This window comes from Phyllobates terribilis, unplaced genomic scaffold (genome assembly GCF_046119375.1).
Source record: "Phyllobates terribilis strain yellow unplaced genomic scaffold, ASM4611937v1 Scaffold_2__4_contigs__length_985480577, whole genome shotgun sequence".
Lineage (NCBI taxonomy): Eukaryota > Metazoa > Chordata > Amphibia > Anura > Dendrobatidae > Phyllobates > Phyllobates terribilis.
Window position 1 is genome coordinate 356,534,626 of NW_027362762.1, and position 22,950 is coordinate 356,557,575.

Here is a 22,950-nt window from a genome sequence, read left to right on the forward strand (position 1 = left end):
TTCTAAGAGTCTTAGGAAAAGAATAAAAATAATTATAGTATGAACAAAAACAGAAACTGTTACATAACATGAAACAAAATTACCAGGAGGTCTAGTGCGTGGTTTGAATGATGTTTTGGGCCTTGAAGAGCTATGCTGTAATCGGTATGGTACTGAAAACAGAAAGACAATTTCCAATTAATGACAATAGATTTTAGTTAGAGATGCTGTGATGAGTCCTTTTTTGGCCATGCAGTTCATTGCAGCAAGATTGCACTGAGGATGGAATATTGCTTCTGAAATGGAAATGTATGTTTAATGGTAAAAGAAAAAAATGATGGTTTTATTAATTTCCAGGATGGTTGTAAGAAATGACGGCATGCTGAGATCTCAACATAAAAGCAGGATGATGATGGAACAAAGAATTTTGGTGAATAAAGCAATACATTTCTAATGAAAGAATGGATGAATGTTTCAAATATGATTATGTAGCATATCAGCTATGCATAGTGGAGGCAAACGACCATATCACAAGAGAAATAAGCCATTCACGAAAGGATGTATCTGCTGTTACCCAACGTAGTCCCATGATTCACATGTGAAGGTTTAGGAGTGTCCTTGGGTGCCCCTGTGGAAGCTGTTAAGAAATAATTTTAGGTTCTAAACATCAATATACACCTGTAATTACGTAAAACCTCTGAAACAATACACAGCAATCTTAGGGCATGTTTGCAAGTGGCACATATGTTGTATAACTTTCTGTGACAAAGAATCTATTTATTGCATCTGAATATGGCTGTTTATCCAGCATATGCACTTATGATAAGGCCGAATTCACACGTCTGTGAAATATGGATTATATTGAGATCACAAAACCTTGCTCGACTGGTAGGTCCCATGACCTGAGCCTCATGTATGGGATATAGCCTCTAAATTGGTCTGGCCGGGTTTTGCGATCCAAGCCAGGCCATTTTTCATTGACATCTGAATTCAGACTTACTAAAGGCAGGCTATTATTGTATTCCTGGAACAGGGCAGACACCACACCCCAGAAATATCTCAATTTATAATGGTCTGTTTTTAGAGATATAGATGCTTTTTCATTTTAATGTAGTGACAATACCACAGATCAATGGACAGAATATTGTATGTACTACTACCTCGTTTCGGAGCATGTTCACTTAAGAGATTACCTTAATAATTACTCTGTTTTTTGTATTTACATGAAGTTGTTTTATTTATTTTATCACTTTCTAACTTTTTTTACACATTCTCAAAAAATGGCTGAAAATTTACAATTCCATATTGTGGGCCTTTAAGAGTAATGGAGCTATTGAGAAGAGATAAAAAAAAATGTAAATGTATTACCAGGTTCTGCATGAATCCGAGGGGTTGGTTTGGGTTTTTTGGTGATTGGTGTTGAAACCTTTTGCGTTGGCACTGTAAAAAACCCAATTAGAGGTCTATTTGACTGCTGAAAGCAATGTTTGTCTACTAGAGTTGTAAATCAGAGAATGAACAGCACAGATCAGTGCTATGACTTTGTTATATTAGCCATGATCACAGGGGATTAACACAGAAATGGAACATATTAATGATGAAGTGTTAGTACATGATATACTTCGTTTTAGTTATGAAAACTAAGTCCAGAGTTATGTAAATTGTGTGCCTAAAGAGTTCACTTTCATAACATAGAAGTCTGAAGTAGTTATGACACTTTATTCTTCTGAGATTTTATAAACACATCAGGATTTCAAATAAAAGTCAGATTATTAAAGAGGACCAAGCATTACTAGAATGGTGACAATGGCTGATCAGATCTCCAAAAGATGGACAATAATATAATTTAGTACTTCATTCTTCAGATTGTGTATGACCAAGTTCAACAGAAACAAATCCCTGGTGTAGCGCATAATTCCATATTACCAGTTAAAAGGAACCTGTTACCAGAAATAACACTGTTTACCTACAGATATGCGGTTAATCTGCAGGTTACGGGCGTTATTATGCTGCCCGGCGCCTGCATGCAGCCGAATGCAGCGTGTAGAAAATGAATTTTATTCTCCTGTCAGCATTCGGTTTCAGTCATGGGACGGGGGTGCCACCAGTTCAGTCACCACTCTGAGTATACAGAGTATACCGCTCAGAGTATACAGAGTGGCCGATGTAACAGCAACCTTGACTGACAGCTGAGCCCCAATGCAGAGGGAGTGTCAGTCAGGGCCAGAGGCGCAGTTACAGCTGCTGCGCTGTATACTCAGAGCGGTGACTGAACTGGCGCCGCCCCGCCTCTATGACTGTAACAGAATGCTGGTATTGAATAAAGATCATTTTCTCCCCGCTGCATTCGGCTGCATGCAGGCGCCGGGCAGCATAATAACGCTGTTAACCTGCAGATTAGCCACATATATTCAGGCTAATAGTGCTATTTCTGGTGACAGATTCCCTTTAAGTGATGTTTGGTGTATGTTGTATGTAAAAGACACTAATAGTCACATTTTGTCACCAATCAATACTATCTTTTCAGACAATGGGGTACAACAACAAACTTTATGTATATCTTTCTCACAACAGCTTTCTTCTTATTATCTAAACCACAAATAAGGGATAGGCATTTCCAAAAATGATATATAGGGTGCTGCAATGATGCATCCAGATTTATGCAAGAACCAAATTTATAAGAACACATTAAGAAGAAGTGTGCGCACACTCATATATCCAAAATGTTAAAGGGAATCTATCATTAGGGTTTTGCCATATAATCTGAGAGCAACATGATGTAGAGATAAAGACCTGATTCAAAAGATGTGTCACTGGGCTGCTTGCTGTAGTTTTAATAAAATCACTATTTTATTAATAGGAGATTACCACTAGAGGGCTTGTAAACCTGCTGGCATGTAGTCCTCCATATTTATGAGCTCTGTATAACTGTCACGGGTGTGTCAGAGGTGACAGACAGTCACCCTGCAGTTGGTTGCAGGAGATCTCTACGCTTGGCATTACAGACATCTTCTTAGAGGCTGGCTGTCTCTAGGACCCAGCGGCTACCTCCCTCTGGCTAATTAGCTCCCTGGCCTGAGTGTATAAATACCTGGTGTGTCTGAGAGGGAGGTGCCGGCGATATTCATTACTACTTGTGAGGCTTTAGCAAGAGCAGTACTTCGTCCTCTCTGGAGCTTGAGGCTGTGTGCGCATTTGGCTGGAGTCGTCTAAAGCTAAGCAATTCCCCCCTGTTTGTCTACCCTTGTTGTCTATAGAGTTTAGTGGAGATCGACTAGTGCTCATCTCTTCCCTTCCCTAGCCTTAGCCATACGCCAGGGGAAGTCAGGGCGAGGCACGCGTGCGGCGATTTGTGAAGAGCCAATATAGGGACGGTAGTTGAGACAGGGTGACACTAGACCAGACTAGGAGGTCTCCACTCCCCCTTTTCCCTAGTGTCTGGGCTCCCTTTACCTCTTCCCTCTGTGTTGCACTAAGTCTTTCCCACACCCTGCATGATAATAATTACTTCTCTACCTCTGATTGGCAATTTTCTGTCTATGCACAGCATACACAGAAAGCTGCCAATCAATAGTGTGGGCGGGGTTATACAGAACTCAGCTTTTTGGTAACTTGTAGATCTGCAGCAGATAAAACTGTGATTTTATCAAAACTGCAGCAAGCAGCCCAGTAAGTAACACCGCTGGGATCAGGGTCTCTGCCCCTAAATCATTCTGGTCTCAGATAGGGTAGAAAAAAACTGATGACAGGTCCATTTAAAAATGAATCAGCTAAATCATTAGTAGAAATAAAAAATGGTGACCTGCACATATACTCCTTATGGTAAAGGGGTTGGGTCACAAAATGTGCATGCACCCATTTCTCAAACCATTGTTGACAAATATAAACACATGCTATACAAGCCGCTATGTGTAAAATAAATAAATATGAATAAGAATGAATAAAGTGCTCATAGGAGTACACTATATGAGAAAAATCAAGAATGAAAAGTGCTAGTGCAAAACTGACAGTAAAGGAAGATCAATGTTAGCTGAAAGATGTAAAATATAAACATATAATAAACCGAGGATCGAAAAAACATGCAAAGCAGAATGCACAAAGAATGAGACTCTGTACATATACTTAAATAAGGCAAGGGTAAGAGACCCCAAAATGACAGGGTGGACGTAGTTAACATTCCTTCTTTCACATGTACATAATTAAACACTGTCCACTCCTAGCAAGCCTGCATATTCCTGCTTGTGAAACTTTGGCCATTACAAATGTGACTTTTTACATAACCAGATGTGGAACACACATAATCTGACTTTAACTATGAAGTTGCAGTAAGACCTAATAAACTGTGATTTTCATGACCATCTTTGGCATCACTATAGTAATAGCAATTCACCCATCACTCACTATATACTTCAGTATATGTTAGTAGATTAGTATACATGCCCATGAACTACTAACAGCACGCATATTACTGATGGATAGAAACAATCATCTAATTCTGGTTATATATGGGAACAATTTCTTTGAGATACACATGAAGAAGCACATCTGTTTCCAGAACAAATAGAAGGCATCAGAACTTCCTGTGTCTGGTCCGATGTCTAGTAGTTACACAAGACATGCCCTCTCCCAGATTAGTAGAGTTTACTAGGAAACTGTATTTTTTGATATTTGGTGGGCATTTCAAAAATACAGTATAGAATACCTGACAGCAAATATTTAAAGAGAACCTGTCAGGTGATTCATGCAGCCCTAATCGCAAGCAGCATGAACTGCTGGCCGGAGGCGGCGCCGGACTAGCCTGGCCCTTGGTAGGGACCACGGCTGGATCATCAAAGTATAGTTTCTCTAAACACTGGCGCCTGTCAATTGTAAATATGAGCAGCACAACTATAGTAGGTAAAATATTTACCAGGCTTTGAATGAGGAGGACTTTCAGGCCTCTGTGTTGTGGGCTGATAAGGTCTTTGTGTTGTGTTAGGAACTGAAAAATATAATTAATTTAGTAGTGGTAGCTGTTTAATACAAGAAGTCTATTATTTACTAGTCACTTTAAATGGGTTGTCCAGTCTTAACCTACAAGTCTGCAGTCACTCTATTTGATTACAGACCTGTGAATCCCGCACATCACACACACTATGTGCTATGAGGGCACCAAGAATGGTGGTCATGTGACCGCAAGTGTGTGATTTGCGTACTCCCGGACACATTCCGACTAGACTATTTCCAGTCCGGCACTTGCATTAAGCGTGGCTGTGCCCATCTAGTCAGAATGTGACCAGGAGTATGCATATTGCATATTTGAAGTCACATGACCGCCTTTCCCAGCGCTGAGAATGGAGGATCATCATTGTGTACAGTGCACACGATGGGAGTATTCCCAATTCTGAAGTCACTGGAGATTTGTAGTTTAAGACTGAACAACCACTTTAAGGGGAAAAGTCCATTTACAGGGACTAACCAGCGACACTAAATGACCAATAAACATTTACTATTCAGTGGTTGTTTAAAGGGAATATGTCAGCAGGTTTTTGCTATATAATCTGAGGACAGCATGAGGTAGGGGTTAAAACACTGAACTCAACGATGTGTCAAATGTCCGGCTGTGTGGTGTTGCTTACTTACACTGAAGCTTTAATCAGCTTCTGATTAACATTGCTGTGACTAGCAGGCCGCATGCTTGTAAGTCCGACTCTGCCCCCTTCTGTGATAAGCAGCTTACTGTCTATATCAGGGATGTCAAACTCAAACACACAGAGGGCCAAAATGAAAAACTTGGACAAAGTCATGGGTCAACCAGTATACAGGATAAGGGCCGCACACAGTCCTCCATACAAAATAATGAGCCCCACATACTCCTCCAAACAGTATTATGGGCCCCATATAATCCTCCATACAGTATAATGGGCCCCACATAGTCCTCCATACAGTATAATGGGCCCCACAAAGTTCTCCATACAGAATAATGGCCCCACATAGAGAGGTGGTTCTGGTGTCGTGGGCCAAATTTAATCACTCTGCTGGCCAGATTTGGCCCATGGGCCAGAGTTTGACATGTGTGGTCTATAGCTATGTAGACTGAGAGCCTGGTGGGGGTGGGATTAGATTTCTTAGCTCTGCTGCATTGCTAAGTCTAAAAACTCTGATTGTGTCAGAACGGAAGCACCCAGTAATCTAAGTGATACGTCATTGGATTCAGGGTCTCCTTGCCTAGATCATGCTGCTCTCAGATGAAGTAGTAAAAACCTACTGACAGATTCCCTTTAATTGCCTGTTTAAACAGGCAGGCCAAAGTAGATGAGGTGCACTGGATGGTCTGTAGAAAATGAATCAGTGTGCATAAACTGCTTGACACAGGACATTGCACCACCGAGAACAATGATCTGGCGGACATGTCGGCCAGCAGCTTATTTCTGTGAGAACAATGCGATCAGCTGCACGAAACGGAAAAGCCTGATCAACATCTCCCCTGACAATCAGTCAGTTGGTGCCTCCATACCCATTAGACTGTTGAAATAGACAGATTCAGCACCACATTAGTCTAATGTGTATGGGGCCTTGAGAAACACTCTTTGTGGGCATCTTTCTGCTCTGGCACATGAGACAACCCTATATTGTCCATCGTTATAAAAATGTTGGACACTTCCAGTTAACTTTTAGCTTTTCATAGCCAGACAAATATAAGTAGGAAGGTTAAGGGTATGTGCAAACGATGCGTCCTGTCAGCGCTTTGAACGCAGCATACTTGATGCTGCATCCAAAGCGCTGCACGCAGGTGAATCCGCATGTATTCATTGAACACATGCGCATTCACCGCAATCTATACATTGCACTAGTAGAATTTCTCTTGCGGAGACCAGCGAAATTGACATGCTGCGGTCTGTGAAAACGCACCACATGTCCATCTCCGCGGGTGAGCCACAGGAGCACGGATACGCATAGTGGACATGGGATTTGTACAAATCCCATCCACTATGCTGTAATATCTGGCCCCTGCGGATTGCACACAGTGCAAGTGTGCTGCGTCCAATCTGCAGCGTTTACTGATCGTGTGCACGCACCGTTATAATTATGTCACAAACATATTTACATATAAAAGAATCTTTTCTTCTTTCAAACTCTGCTTATAGAGGTTGCTGAAAGGTATCAGATACATAGTTACATTTAAAAAGAGGATTTGCAATCTTGCTGTGCTTAGAACAAAAATCTCATCAATAAACTTATTTTACAATATTTATCCTCTGAATGCTTTCACAGCACAATAGGTGTTGTTAATTAAATGAGTGCTTACTATCTATGATGACAAATGACAATAAAACCATTCTTCATGTGGTCATTGGAGATGTTGAGTCAATAAACATTAAAGGCTCTTTACCCTAAGGTACATCTGGCTACATCAAAGATGTGAAGACTAATACAATTTATAGATACTGTCTGTGGTGATTTTGGAGCTGTGATAAAAAGCAAAACAAATGCTTAATATAGTAAAAAGTGAATATGGTACCGGCATGTACATTTTTGGCTAACTAAAAGTTTTCAACAAAGCAACAACCTAGAACTTTGGAGACTTTGCAACATTAGTAATAATCTTTGTAGGGTTGCCCATTTAATTCCTAAGTAAAAACATTCAGATGCTTGATTCATTAAACTCCTCAAAAACGCATCAAAGATAATTACACCTCAACTTTCCAATAATTTGGTAAAAAAGTCCTCAGCCAATCAGTCACCTCGGCAGTATCATGCTGTCGATACAGAAATCAGAGTAATCGGCTGCTGCAATCATATGGATACGGCATGCGATGACAGCACCAAAGTAGAACAGAAGTCAGTTGGGACTTCTGGAGCCGTAGCACTGGAGTGGTGAGGGATTTCATAGTGTTCTCTGCTGAATATTCATTCTTATATTTCTTTGACACACTTTGTGTAAAATGTACAGTTGAAAGAAGAATAAATAAAAAGCGAAACAATGAAATAATTTGGAAATTACCAGGTTTTGAATGTAATATTTTTTTTGACTGAGTAGGTTTAGGAATGGGAGGAGGGGTTGTTTGTATCTCAGTTTTTTCTGGAATGTAAATAAAAGAACAATTGTTATAAACTCATCACTGTAATACAGTACTAGGAAAAAAATCAATTACTAGTAGAAATACAGAAGTTGTGAAAATAAGAACACACTGGAATAGGCAGGTTTTGTAACGTTATCTCTACAAAAGCATTTTACGCACTTGGGTGCCGACCTGCAGCACTCGGAGCTATCCTTTAATATAGCAACACATTTACAGGTGGAGCAGAGTTTGTTGAGTTTAAGGTACTGTGAATTACAAATGGAAGAGGATTCACAAAATCTCAGCAATCAGGTCTCACAGTTGGAGTCCAGTACAAAAAAATGTCTGTGGGCATATTTGTATTTCCTGCAACAAACTGTACTCTATCTGTGCATCTATCGAAATGAAAGAATTGCAAGAAAGAGGCTGAAAAAACAAGAATGAAGAAACCTCAAAGCATTGTAGGTGCTTTTTGCACTAAGGGGATAGATGTAAATATAAGCATGCCATGCTAATGTAAATCAGGCAACTTTACCACTTGAAACTGTTGGATCCGCAAATATTTGAAGATGAATGAGGTAAATTGGCATATTTTTGATGTGCTCTGATGTTACCACTGTGTAGAATATAACATATCTTATAAATACTGGAAGATTCTAGATATTAAACAAAAAAATATATTTTTTTCAAATAGAATATTAATTTAAATTTACCAGTGGATGTTGTTGGACTTTTGGTAGCACTGTTGAATTTAGGGGTACTAGCTTTTTCTGTTTTATTTGGCTCTGAAACATAAACATTTATTTCATACAACATTTTCCCATAGAACTCTTCAGGTGCCACATTATGGATACATGAACATAAGCCCTTATGATAATTCTGAATAGTTGCAACTTTTCCTTTTCCAGCAGAGGACACATGAAAGCTGCTGAATACGTATTGTATTCAGAACACATAAATAAATCAAAACATATGTTAAGTCAAAAGTAGAGCAGAAAACCTTTGGAAGAGCAATTTCATATGATAGTATTTTGAGACAGTATTTGAAGGCCAAAACCAGGACATACGGAGAGAAAATAATGGATAATGGAAATATTTTCAAAATACTTTACAAAATTACACCAAATAAAAGTGACTTAAGAGATCGGGCAAAACATCTGTTCAGAAAAGGGAAATACGGAAATAATCAGTTATTTTTAGATATATCTGTCTTAAATCACTTACAGTTACACCAAATGCAAAGTTGCGTTGGTCAATGAATATACACATTATTGCGATGGTTTGGATTGTATTATCCAAAATATTCTTGAGGTGAATAGTTTAGAACTATAAATACTCTCCCATGTAAAACCATTTCGGTGATAACTCAGGAGATATTTTGTATCTACTTAAGAAACAGAATCACTTTCTCAATTATATTTCTATTTGCCATTCCAACTCAAAAGTTTATTGTATTCAATTGGCATTCCACTTATAGAATAATATCTTGAATGGGTTTTGTCTTTCTATGACATTATTTGCTTATATCTAAAATGCTTTATATATATATATTTTTTTATTGTTTTGTAAATTTTTCCGACATAAGGTATGTTATCAGTTATGTGTGACATAGCCCAATGGTTTACATACTAAACACAACTGCATGTAGTGAGTCTAAGCAACAACAAACTCTAAAGACCACAAATTAATTACTAAAAACACTGATTATCTTTTATCAAAATCATCAGCTAACTGCACTACTAAAATACACTGATTGCTATGAGCATCAAGGCTAATCTCTTTGAGTTTAATAGATGAGTCACCTTGACGTTAGGAAAGAGACATTTAGTTTTAGACTCAGAACTCTTAACACATCAAGTTGTTTGCACATACAAAATAGAGCAAAAAAAATTGAAAATGAAAACCAAACTACAAAATATTGACCAAAAATTCCACTTTCTGCAAAAAAAGAAAAATAAACAAACTTCTGTTTACCCAGGGGTCTCTTGGTATGCTCAACAATGTCAACTCCCAAATCGTCAATAGGAAGAATATAAGATGTGCTAGGATCTGCATAGAATAAAACAATATTAGCAACACAAAACTCTCCTGCACTGGACTGATACTAATGGGTTGTTTACTATTAAACATTCTACTGGTGTTAGCAAAAAAAATTCTAAAAAGAAAAATGAATTATTACCAACTGGTAAGGATGGACTCTCTGTAGAATGGGCCTTTTTAGGAATAAGTTTTTGGATTTCAGTTGGAACTAGAAATAAAAAGGAAGAGCTTGACTTCATTAAGACAATATGTCTGCCCTGTACATAAGACCGAAGAGTTTTGCAGTAATGATTCAAATTGAGATAATATGATTTTAGAACGTTGCAAAAGCAAGATAACAGTCTGCAAGATCTGCAAAAAAGAAGAGATGCAAGCCTCTTTTAACATGAGTACAGTTGCCTAGAAAAGAACATGCAATATGGTCTAGAATAATGGAGAAAAATACTATGGCAGATGTTTATTTACCCACGATGGTTGATGTATCTTCAATTAACTGAATTGGTTGCATATCCTTTAAAACTGAACAGAATAGAAGTATTAGTTATGTCATTAAACGAGGGATAAATATCTCCTGTTCTTACTTCTACTGGTAAATATTCTATATTATATTACTCAAACTGTAAAGCAATAGCCCTAAATATCGCTTACTCAATTCCTCTTGTGCTTCATCATCTAATTGTATTAACTCCATTACAAACTATGAAACTATAGAGACCATGCATGTTGTTCTGCTTAATTCTGGATATGTATATACAGTTGAAACCAGAAGTGTACATATACTATATAAAAAGACACATATGCATGTTTTTCTCAATATCTGACATGAAATCAGAATAAACCTTTCCCGTTTTAGGTCAATTAGGATTACCATAATTTTTAATATTTGCCAAATGCCAGAATAATGAGAGAGAGAATGTTTTAAGGCATTTTTATGTACTTACTGCAAAGTCAAAAGTTTACATACATTTCATTAGTATTTGGTACCATTGCCCTTAAACTGAATGACTTGGGTCAAATGTTTGGGATATCCTTCCACAAGCTTCTTACAATAGTTGGTCGGAATTTGGGCCCATTCCTCCTGACAAAACTGGTGTCACTGATCCAGGTGTGTAGGTCACCTTGCTCGCACCTGCCTTTTCAGCTTTGCCCATAAATTTTCAATAGGATTGAGATCAGGTCTTTGTGATGGCCACTCCAAAACATTGACTTTGTTATCCTTAAGCCACTTTGTTACCATTCGGTTCGGGTCATTGCCCATTTGGAAGACCCATTTCCGCCCAAGCTTTAGTTTCCTGGCTGATGTCTTGAGATGTTGCTTCCGTATTGCCACATAATCTTCTTTTCTTATGATGCCATCTATTTTGTGAAGTGCACCAGTCCCTCCCGCAGCAAAACAACCCCACAACATGATGCTGCCACCCCCGTGTTTCACAGTTGGGATGGTGTTCTTAGGCTTCCAAGCTTCTCCCTTTTTCTTCCAAACGTAACGATGGTCATTATGCCCAAAAAGTTCAATTTTAGTTTTATCAGACCACAGGACATGTCTCCAAAAATTAAGATCTGTGTTCCTGTGTGCATTTGCAAACATTAATCTGGCTTTTTTATGTTTCTTTTGGAGTAATGTCTTCTTCCTGTCAGAGTGGCCTTTCAGCCCATGTTGATACAGTACTCGTTTCACTGTGGATATTGACACACTCTTACCAGCTTCCACCATCATTTCCACAAGGTCTTTTGCTTTCGTCCTTGGGCTGATATGCATATGTCGGGCCCAATCACATTCATCCCTGGGTCACAGAACCCGTCTCCTTCCTGAGCGGTATGATGGCTGGACATTCCCATCTTGTTTGTACTTGCGTCTAATTGTTTGTATAGATGAACGAGGCACCTTCAGGTACCTTGAAATTGTACCCAAGGATGAGCCAGACTTGTGCAAGTCCACAATTCTCTTCCTGATATCTTGGCTGATTTATTTAGACTTTCCCATGATGCTACACAAAGAAGCAGAGTGTTTCAGGTGTGCATTAAAATACATCCACAGGTGTGTCTCTAATTAACTCAGATGTTGCCAAAAAATCAGAAGCTTCCAAACACATGACATCATCATATGGGCAGTCCAGAATTGTTTAAAGGCATATTAATCTTACTGTATGTAAACGTTTGACTTTGCAATAAGTAATAAAAATGCCTTAAAACATTCTCTCTCTCTCATTATTCTGGCATTTGTCAAATTGACCTAAAACGGGAAAAGTTTATTCTGATTTCATGTCAGATATTGAGATAAACATGCATATGTGTCTTTTTATATAGTGTATGTAAACTTCTGGTTTCAACTGTAGGCTCCAAAAAGTGGAATAGTAATTTTGAGCTATCACACTAAAAAAATAATAAAAAGTTACAACCTATTTATCAGCATACGTGCTAAATTACTGAACTTTTCTAATCATCCATGCCCAAACATCAAAGTTATTAAGAGGTCTAATGTGGTTGGAAAATGACTAGTAACAACCTTTTAAACTTGAGTCTACACTCTTTCTGCCTTTCAGTTACACTCACAAGTTACAATCAAATAGCGAGTATGCTGAAAAAAATGTGTCTGGGTGTCTGGATTGTTTCTGACTTTAGACCTGTCAGTGGATGGTGGACAAGATTGTTCTTGCCACATTACAACTTTAGAATAGGCTATCAAATACTATTAGAGCATTGTCTCCTGTAAAAACTCTGAATAGAGCAGTACAGTAACTACAATACCGGCTGCAGGATGTGTCTTTTCTGGTAGTGGTGTTTTATACTGCATCGGAGCGACTCTTGTTTTCTTTGATGCTGCAAAGTAATTGCAGGTAGTCAATACGGTCAAATGTACCCATCATATCAATTATGCTAATTTATCAAAATACAGATTGGGTAATATAAAACTATTAATATGTAATGTGCCTCTTATTGCCCATTGCTTTGTGTAGCAAAAACAAATTAATACTATTTATACTGGACAAATTGAGGCTTCAACATATATCCTCACATTACTACTGTTGTGAGATATCATATTCTTCACATGCGACTGATTGTGTTGCCAGCATCTTGCACCAAGAGCATGTGTGTCTGAGTCTTTTGTCTAGTGCCGTGGATCTATTGGTGCCAGAAACTATGATATCAATAGTATGTTCCCACTCTCTCGATCAGTGCCCAAGTTATCTTCAGAGACCACCAATAGCCCTGGAAGTAACTAATGTTCAAGCATTCATAATTTCCAGTACAGAATGGACACATGAAATACAGTGATTGCTCATGCACATACAGTATATGGGCATGCATTGATTGAACAGTCAAGTCAACTATGTAGGTCAAAAATGGAATAGAACAAATCTACTGTATATTTACTTAAATAGGACTTTTCACTAAATTGTTCATGATGAATGGGACACACAATGTAACAGCGGCTGCAGAAAAGAATAAACCATTTTTTTTTATTTTAATGAGCAGCAGACAACAAACACAGCTCAACTAATCTCAGTCCCTGTTCACAAAGTCCCTTCTTGCAGTATATATCTGCTGTAAACACTCCATCTTACAGTAATGCTCTACTTTCTGTCTCCATATACAGCCACCCAGCAGTATATGTCTGCTCTCAGCCCCCTATATATACAGCCAATCCTGCAGTATATCTCTCCTTTCTGTCTTGTTTACATACAGCCCATCCTGCATTATATCTCTTCTTTCTGTCCCCTGTAAAACAGACCATCCTACAGTAACCAGCACACACACATCGCTAATTCCTGGTATGAGCTCTGTGTTGTAATGAAGGAGGCTTTGCCCATTTCCTTGACATCATCCTTTTCAGTAGAAGCTTTTGTTTTAGACAAGGCACAACTATGCTGGCAATATACCAGCTGAGAGACTAACTGCACAGGATTATCCAGGGTCCCTAGAACTACCGGATGGTGCCAATGGTAACTGAATGGGTAAGTAGAGCCTGGAAGCCTGGAGGGGCATCCTTAGAGGGGTGATGTGTGCAAAACTTGGCTGGATTATATTGGTAAATATAAATAAAGATATGTGTACATAATTATAAGACCACATTGTAATTTTTTGAATACCACTTTATGCAATGTACTTGAAAGAAGTAATTAATTTTATGACAGTAGTGCATATCAAATAAAGATATATTACCTTGCACAATTGTCTTCTGTACTACAGTTAGAAAATTAAAATGTATTGTATCTATAGATATGCACATGGCACAATGATGTTTGTTGACTCACACATATGATTAAAATGCCATCTTCTAAAATGTAGTACTCAGAGGCTTTTCCCTTACATTCTATGAAAGGCGTTACTAATTAGATTGAAGGTCATTTATCATGAAAAAGGGACCAGATGTCATATTATAGACCTGGCTATAGTGCTATTAAATTTCCAATAATACTTTTTGCATAACATATTAAAGCATAATTTAAATTGTTATCTTGAGCATTCATTCTAATCGTGTATAAACTTTCTGTAACTTCTATATAAAAGTGCGCATCTGGTAAAAGAGAGGGAGGCATTTCTTGTATTTAACAAACTGTACTTTTCAATTTGCAAAATCATTGGAGCAGATTATACTATTCAAGATGTTCCAAAATTATTGCCTAAATTTATTTAGCGTTTTAGATACTTTTTGAGTTTCACTTGACAAGGGGGCATTGCGTAAGATGCACCTAATTGCTCGAAAACTTTTGCGTAAACAAAATGGTCTAAAGTAGGCAATTTAAGAGGTGGTAGAAAATTAGCCAAGGCAGTCTAAAGATGCACCAAATTTATCTTGCAGCATGAGATACTGTGATCAATTTAGTACAATTTAGTACATCTAGTCTCATTCTAAATGAAGAATAAGGCAGCTTTACAAAATCTTTTTGCGTTTTCTTTGCATTGCTACGCTTTAGTAAAGAACCTGATTGATAAATGCACTTCATACAAAACTAAATGTCTCGTAAAAACTCATTCATTCTCACTGTTGGTTGAATTCTAAGGGCATTTAAATATTTAACTCAGGACTTCCAGATGCAAGTTCCCTTGTACATTATATTGTAGGTCCTTGATACTGTAGACAATAACACCTACTGCCACAGTTACTGGACAGAACATCAGAAGTTGCAAAAATGATGCCTCCACTTTCTGCCACCACATGCTTTGCAGATATTGGTTAAAGGTACACCAGATGGACTTTTAGCCATGTGCACACACTTCATACATTTTGCATACAATATATTTAATACTAATAGTTCTCTGGTCTATTTTCACTGCTTTATATGTCAGTTTGATTAAAAAGCAGTGGAAATTATAACGTAATGCAATTTAAGACAAAAAGGTACTTATGGTGTACTGTTTATAACTCTGGTCACCATCTCACGTCAAACAAATAGTAATGAAGTCAGAGCATGTGATGATAGAAGTAAAAAATGCATAAATTATATGTATCATAACAGCAGATGATAGAAGCCAACTTTAGAGATCAGCAGCAGTTCATTAAGCAAATGTCTACTCTTTAGCATATTGCTGTCTGCACTATGTGTTCTGATATAGATCAGTACAGAATGATTGCATGCATTTTATTAAGAAATTGATTTTACCAGTTGTGGTCTCTGGCTTGGAAGTTGATGAAAACTTCTGAACAACTTTTTTTTCATTGGAAGCTGCAATAAAGACCACTTTATGTTTCAATCATACCTAGGGCAATGTAGTATAATGTTCAAAGGAACAACTGAATCCTAAAATAAGATTAGGAGACTGCTGAAATTTACTGATGTGCTACAAAATGTTACTTCCCGGCAGGTAAGATTTATGACAAAATGAGAGGGCAAAAATTGAAAGTTCATCTTTTACCCGCCCTTTGTTTTCTTCTAGACTTATGTCTATGCAAGACCACCAATTCAAAGCAGTGTTGTCAATAATAAACTCTTGGGCTATACTAGATTTACCCTGGGTAAGGACCAGGCAACAGTGTTCAGAATAAGAGGAATTTTCACCAATTTTGCTTTATAAATTGTACATCCCTACACTTAGTAACAGGAATGTACTTAAGACATTTTTTTTCTCTCCACTCCATTATGGAGAAACAGGGCGCTTAAATTATTGGTGCCAAATGTTTCATCATTCATCTGGGCATTTAACTTCCTTCAGCTCTGTGGGCATGTTCTTTCATCCCACTATGACGATATCCACTCATAAAAAGGCAGCGCCCATAGGTAGGGAAAAGTAGATGCCCACAATTCTGACCTAAGTGAAATGCCCATTGGGGTCAGGAACTGCACCAAAGTGGTTCTATGAGACTTTGTGTCACATGACAATACTGAAAACCCCTTCTTGGTCCTTGACTGCTTTTGTGACACTCCCCACTTTGATACTATGGACAGCAGCAGGCAGTCAGCAGCATCTGAGTTAGGAGTTGCCGATGACTGAGGGTATTGCTGCTAAGGAGAGGGGAAGGCATTGTCAGCATGGTCACATGAGACAAAGTTTCAGGTAACCACACTGGCACAGTTACTGACCTCAATGGGCATTTCATTTAGTACAGAACTGTGGGCGCCTTCTTTTTTTTATCTATGGACGCTGCCTTTTTATGATTGGACAGCACCATAGAGTGATAAAAGAACATGCCCATAGAGCTGAAGGAAATTAAAGGCCCAGTTAAATGACAAGAATATTAACACATTAGGTGCCAGTAATTTTGGTGCCCTTTATCTCAACAATGGAGTGGAGAAAAAAAATAAAAATGTTTTTATATACATTCCTGCCACGATATGCAGGAATGTATAGTTTATAAGGAAAAAAATGGTGAAAGGTCCTCTTTAAGCAAGGAAGAGAGAATGCTTCTGAGGCTAGTAATATTTTAACGAGTTTAGAGTCCTATTGTTAAAGGCAAATGGTGAACTTTCCATTTTTGCCCACTTTCAATTACTGTTTAAGATGGACTTTCGTATGCTAAAAAAAGTATTATGGCATATTATAAATGAAGCGGCATTCAGACCTTAAAGGGATTGTCTAGTCTTACACTACAAGTCTGAAGTCACTCTATGTGTCTGCAGGCTTGTGAATCCGCACAATACACACTGTGCACTGTTAGGACTGCAAGTGTGTAATTTGCATTCCAACTAGACTGTTTCCGACAAACTTGTATTGAGTGAGGCTATGCCCATCTAGTCGGATTGTGGCCAGGAGTATGCATATCGCATACTTGCAATCACATGACCGCCATTCCTGGCACAGGTACTGGAGAATTCTCACAGCACGCAGTGCTTGCGATGTGAGGATTCGCAAGTCTGCAGTCACATAGCATGACTGCAGATTTTTAGTTTAAGACCAGGTAGCCTCTTTAACCAATTATAGCATAGCCACAAGATATAACATAAATGCTTGATAGATGTGGTTCCCAAATCTGGAACCTCAATCATATAAGGAACAACGGTCCCTTGACCCCCACCCGACCTGGCGAGGCAGCAACTAGCTGGAGCTTCCAGCCAAAAACTCCATGAAGAGATGACTCCATACCTCCCACTTCACTTGAATGGGAGTGCTAAAAACAGCATAGCACAACATTACCACTTCTTCATTATTCCAAAGACCATCTCACCATTCTAAAGAAAGGTGTGGGTTTCCAGAAGTGGGAACTACATTTATGTTTATATCTTAGACTATTGTTATGTCTTTTAGATAATAAAACATTTTACAGACTACCAAATATTTTAATGTGTAAGAAGGCGCTGACATGCAAACTTGTCTTACATGGTTTTTTCAAAGCCAGAAAAAAACAAAATATGGTCTACTTTATAGTTGAACTATTATTACCTAAAGTAAATGTTTCTGGTTCATACGTGTGTGGCGCTTTGGTTGTGCTTATTTCAGAATATGGCTGTGTGCTGTCTGAGGTAAAATGAATACCAAGAAGAAATGGAGGCTGTTAGAAGAGGGAAGAACTTTGTCATAGAAACACAAATATTGCTCATTAAAAGAGGTAATGATTTTACCAGCTTCATCACTTGGTGCTTCAGTGCTAGGAAAAGGTTTTGGGTGAAATGATGCAGTTTCATTTGGAACTGGAAGAAAAAGTACAGCAATTCACATTCATCTTCCAGGCAGCTGAATTAAAGATGGGAATAATTTATGAGTTGGAGAAATAAAACATAGGTAGCTCAGGAACATGGAGTAAATTATCCTGTGGAAGAAACATTGTGTATGGCAGTGTCGTGATCCTCGAGAAAGGTACGTTAAATCTGTACACTGACAAAATAAAAATACATCAGATAATGCCATAAGTCAAAACCAATCATGTTCACCAGTTCTGAAAAGCATCCAAGCCCTTTAAAAGTTCTTACAGATTCTTTGATGCTACTAAGCATCATCAATGGTGTATATAGAAAAACAATATGCCGGGAAATAGAGATTGTGCTGTATTTCCTAAATCTACAGATGTATAAAACTGTTTTACAATGAAATCAATTTATAGGTTCATGTTAAAATTTCCTGCACATACCAGTCTGCTGTCTATACAACCCATTGACAAACATGTTCCAAGGAAATTAAAGGTCTAGACTTTGCCTCCAAAGATTGCAATCTGATCAAGCATCTGTGGAATGTGCTAGAGCAGTGGTCATCAACCTTCCTTACCTTGAGAGCCACATTCAGGTCTGAGAGAGGGTCGCAAGCCACATCCAGACACCTCCCCCCAAAAAGTGACATCCAGCTCCTGCCTCCCCCACAGTAGTGGCACAGAGATCCCACATTATCGGTATACTGACAACAAAACTTCCCCACAGAAATAACACCTTACCACCATTGGGTATTCTCGCATCAAGCACTCCCACCATGCTATCATATCGAGCTTCAATCACCTTCTCTATCTGATGGAATCTCCTATCTCCAGTTTAGCACTTAATTTATCTCTCCGATCCCAAGGCCAGTATATGCGCATCCAGATCAACTCTTCAGTGAGTTCTACTCTGAAAAGTCACCAACTGCTGACCTGCTCTTCATATTTGTTTGCTAGGTCTAGTGCTAATGCACCAAGCTGGCAGATGGCGGAGAGCCACAAATCATGGGCCCACAAGCCACATATGGCTCCTGAGCTATAGGTTTAAAGTCTAAAGTCTTTAAATATAAAGTCTGATTCACCTCGGGACTAAAATAATCTGCTGTTGCCATATACCACACAACATCTTTACAGGTCTTGTGGAGCCCAGCTGTTTTGGCGGCATAAGGGGGTGTAACCAATATCAGGCAAGTTGTTTTTATGTTATTGCTGATTAGTTGACATGATACTTATGACTTATTATGTGGCTTATGGAGATAACAGGAGGCAATCACTTGATAATGTACAGAAGTAGCATTAAAAACAACTATAGAAATAAAAATAACATCCTATAATAATGTGATTATTGAGGTTGAATAAATTACTACATAACTTCAAAATGTAGGTGCACACGTGTAGCATATCAGAAAAAATAATAAAAAACATAATTGTTTCTAGTGTAATCACCAGAAAAATAAAAAAGTGCTATTTATTAAGCTGCTTTATAGCATCAAAATACTCTTATTTCCCCTATCTGGTTCTCACTTAAAAAATAATCCTCGCCATCTTTATAACTGTGGGATCTGTCATCTTATAATGCATGATGGGGCCATTATGCCATATGCATTGTACGATGTGAATTATTGTGTATTGTGTACTTTAGTGCTAAAATGAAAAATGTACTAATCATAATATTTCAGATTAAATGGCACAGTTCAAACTGGATATATACAGTACAGACCAAAAGTTTGGACACACCTTCTCATTTAAAGATTTTTCTGTATTTTCATGACTATGGAAATTGTACATTCACACTGAAGGCATCAAATCTATGAATTAACACACGTGGAATTATATACTTCACAAAAAAGTGTGAAACAACTGAAAATATGTCTTATATTCTAGGTTCTTCAAAGTAGCCACCTTTTGCTTTGATGACTGCTTTGCACACTCTTGTCATTTTCTTGATGAGCTTCAAGAGGTAGTCACCGGAAATGGTTTTCACTTCACAGGTGTGCCCTGTCAGGTTTAATAAGTGGGATTTCTTGCCTTATAAATGGGGTTGGGACCATCAGTTATGTTGTGCAGAAGTCAGGTGGATACACAGCTGATAGTCCTACTGAATAGACTGTTAGAATTTGTATTATGGCAAGAAAAAAGCAGCTAAGTAAAGAAAAACGAGTGGCCATCATTACTTTAAGAAATGAAGGTCAGTCAGTCCGAAAAATTGGGCAAACTTTGAATGTGTCCCCAAGTGCAGTTGCAAAAACCATCAAGCGCTACAAAGAAACTGGCTCACATGAGGACCGCCCCAGGAAAGGAAGACTAAGAGTCACCTCTGCTTCTGAGGATAAGTTTATCCGAGTCACCAGCCTCAGAAATCGCAGGTTAACAGCAGCTCAGATTAGAGACCAGGTCAATGCCACACAGAGTTCTAGCAGCAGACACATTTCTACAACAACTGTTAAGAGGAGACTTTGTGCAGCAGGCCTTCATGGTAAAATAGCTGCTAGGAAACCACTGCTAAGGACAGGCAACAAGCAGAAGAGACTTGTTTGGGCTAAAGAACACAAGGAATGGATATTAGACCAGTGGAAATCTGTGCTTTGGTCTGATGAGTCCAAATTTGAGATCTTTGGTTCCAACCACCGTGTCTTTGTGCGATGCAGAAAAGGTGAAAGGATGGACTCTACATGCCTGGCTCCCACCGTGAAGCATGGAGGAGGAGGTGTGATGGTGTGGGGGTGCTTTGCTGGTGACACTGTTGGGGATTTATTCAAAATTGAAGGCTTACTGAACCAGCATGGCTACCACAGCATCTTGCAGCGGCATGCTATTCCATCCGGTTTGCGTTTAGTTGGACCATCATTTATTTTTCAACAGGGCAATGACTCCAAACACACCTCCAGGCTGTGTAAGGGCTATTTGACCAAGCAGGAGAGTGATGGGGTGCTACGCCAGATGACCTGGCCTCCACAGTCACCAGACCTGAACCCAATCGAGATGGTTTGGGGTGAGCTGGACCGCAGAGTGAAGGAAAAAGGGCCAACAAGTGCTAAGCATCTCTGGGAACTCCTTCAAGATTGTTGGAAGACCATTTCCGGTGACTAGCTCTTGAAGCTCATCAAGAGAATGCCAAGAGTGTGCAAAGCAGTCATCAAAGCAAAAGGTGGCTACTTTGAAGAACCTAGAATATAAGACATATTTTCAGTTGCTTCACACTTTTTTGTTAAGTATATAATTCCACATGTGTTAATTCATAGTTCTGATGCCTTCAGTGTGAATGTACAATTTTCATAGTCATGAAAATAAGAAAAATCTTTAAATGAGAAAGTGTGTCCAAACTTTTGGTCTGTACTGTATATATATATATATATATATATATATATATATATATATACTTATACATATGTATATATACAGTGGGGAAAATAAGTATTTGATACACTGCCGATTTTGCAAGTTTTCCCACCTACAAAGAATTGAGAGGTCTGTAATTTTTATCGTAGGTACATTTCAACTGTGAGAGACAGACTCTATAAATAAAACCCAGAAAATCACATTGTATGATTTTTAAATAATTAAATAGCATTTTATTGCATGAAATAAGTATTTGATCACCTACCAACCAGCAAGAATTCTGGCTCTCACAGACCTGTTAGTTTTTCTTTAAGAAGCCCTCCTACTCTGCACTCATTACCTGTATTAATTGCACCTGTTTGAACTTGTTACCTGTATAAAATACACCTGTCCACAAACTCAATCAATCACACTCCAACCTCTCCACCATGGCCAAGACCAAAGAGCAGTCTAAGGACACCAGGAACAAAATTGTAGACCAGCACAAGGCTGGGATGAGCTACAGGACAATAGGAAAGCAGCTTGTTGAAAAGGCAACAACTGTTGGCACAATTATTAGAAAATGGAAGAAACAAGATGACAGTCAATCTACCTCGGTTTGGGGCTGCATGCAAGATCTCGCCTCATGGGGTAAGGATGATTCTGAGAAAGGTCAGGAATCAGCCAAGAACTACATGGGAGGACTTGGTCAATGACTTAAAGAGAGCTGAGACCACTGTCTCAAACATTACCGTTAGTAACCCACTACGCCGTCATGGAAAATCCTGTAGGTCACGCAAGGTCCCCCTGTTCACACCAGCACATGTCCAGACACGTATAAAGTTTGCCAATGACCATCTGGATGATCCAGAAGAGGCATGGGAGAAAGTCATGTGGTCAGCTGAGACCAAAATAGAACTTTTTGATATCAACTCCACTCACCGTGTTTGGATGAAGAAGTAGGATGAGTACAACCCCAAGAACACCGTCCAAACCGTGAAGCATGGTGGGGGAATCATCATACTTTGTGGGTGCTTTTCGGCAAAGGGGACAGGATGACTGCACCTTATTGAAGGGAGGATGGATGGAGTCAAGTATCGCAAGATTTTGGCCAACAACCTCCTTCCCTCAGTAAGAGCATTGAAGATGGGTCGTGGCTGGGTCTTCCAGAATGACAATTACCCGAAACACACAGCCAGGGCAACTAAGGAGTGGCTCCCTAAAAAGCATTTCAAGTTCTTGGAGTGGCCTAGCCAGTCTCCAGACCTGAACCCAATAGAAAATCTTTGGAGGGAGATGAAACTCAATGTTGCCCAGTGACAGCCTTGAAACTTGAAAGATCTGCAGAATATCTGTGCGGAGGAGTGGGCCAAAATCCCTGCTGCAGTGTGTGAAAACTTGGTCAAGAACTACAGGAAATGTCTGACCTTTGAAAGTGCAAACAAAGATTTCTGTACAAAATATTAAGTTCTGTTTTTCTATTGTATCAAATACTTATTTCACGCAATA

The 22,950-nt window shown here is 38.7% G+C and overlaps 1 protein-coding gene across 38 annotated transcripts in view; it reads right to left on the bottom strand.

Annotated features, from left to right (window-relative positions):
* ABI3BP (ABI family member 3 binding protein) overlaps positions 1-22,950 on the bottom strand; it is a 436,219-nt gene that overhangs the window by 101,790 nt on the left and 311,479 nt on the right. For 31 of the 38 annotated variants that reach the window (XM_073664649.1, XM_073664639.1, XM_073664660.1 and 28 more), the window contains 14 exons: positions 18,062-18,130; positions 17,883-17,957; positions 15,668-15,730; positions 12,810-12,881; positions 10,527-10,580; positions 10,201-10,269; positions 9,996-10,070; positions 8,735-8,806; positions 8,557-8,637; positions 7,964-8,041; positions 4,889-4,960; positions 1,348-1,419; positions 554-616; positions 84-152 (listed from right to left, as the gene is read on the bottom strand). In XM_073664649.1, coding sequence (XP_073520750.1) covers positions 84-152; positions 554-616; positions 1,348-1,419; positions 4,889-4,960; positions 7,964-8,041; positions 8,557-8,637; positions 8,735-8,806; positions 9,996-10,070; positions 10,201-10,269; positions 10,527-10,580; positions 12,810-12,881; positions 15,668-15,730; positions 17,883-17,957; positions 18,062-18,130 — 984 coding nt within the window. The remainder of the gene's footprint in view (positions 1-83; positions 153-553; positions 617-1,347; positions 1,420-4,888; positions 4,961-7,963; positions 8,042-8,556; positions 8,638-8,734; positions 8,807-9,995; positions 10,071-10,200; positions 10,270-10,526; positions 10,581-12,809; positions 12,882-15,667; positions 15,731-17,882; positions 17,958-18,061; positions 18,131-22,950) is intronic. The other 7 variants (XM_073664641.1, XM_073664644.1, XM_073664647.1 and 4 more) reach the window with 7 other exon arrangements.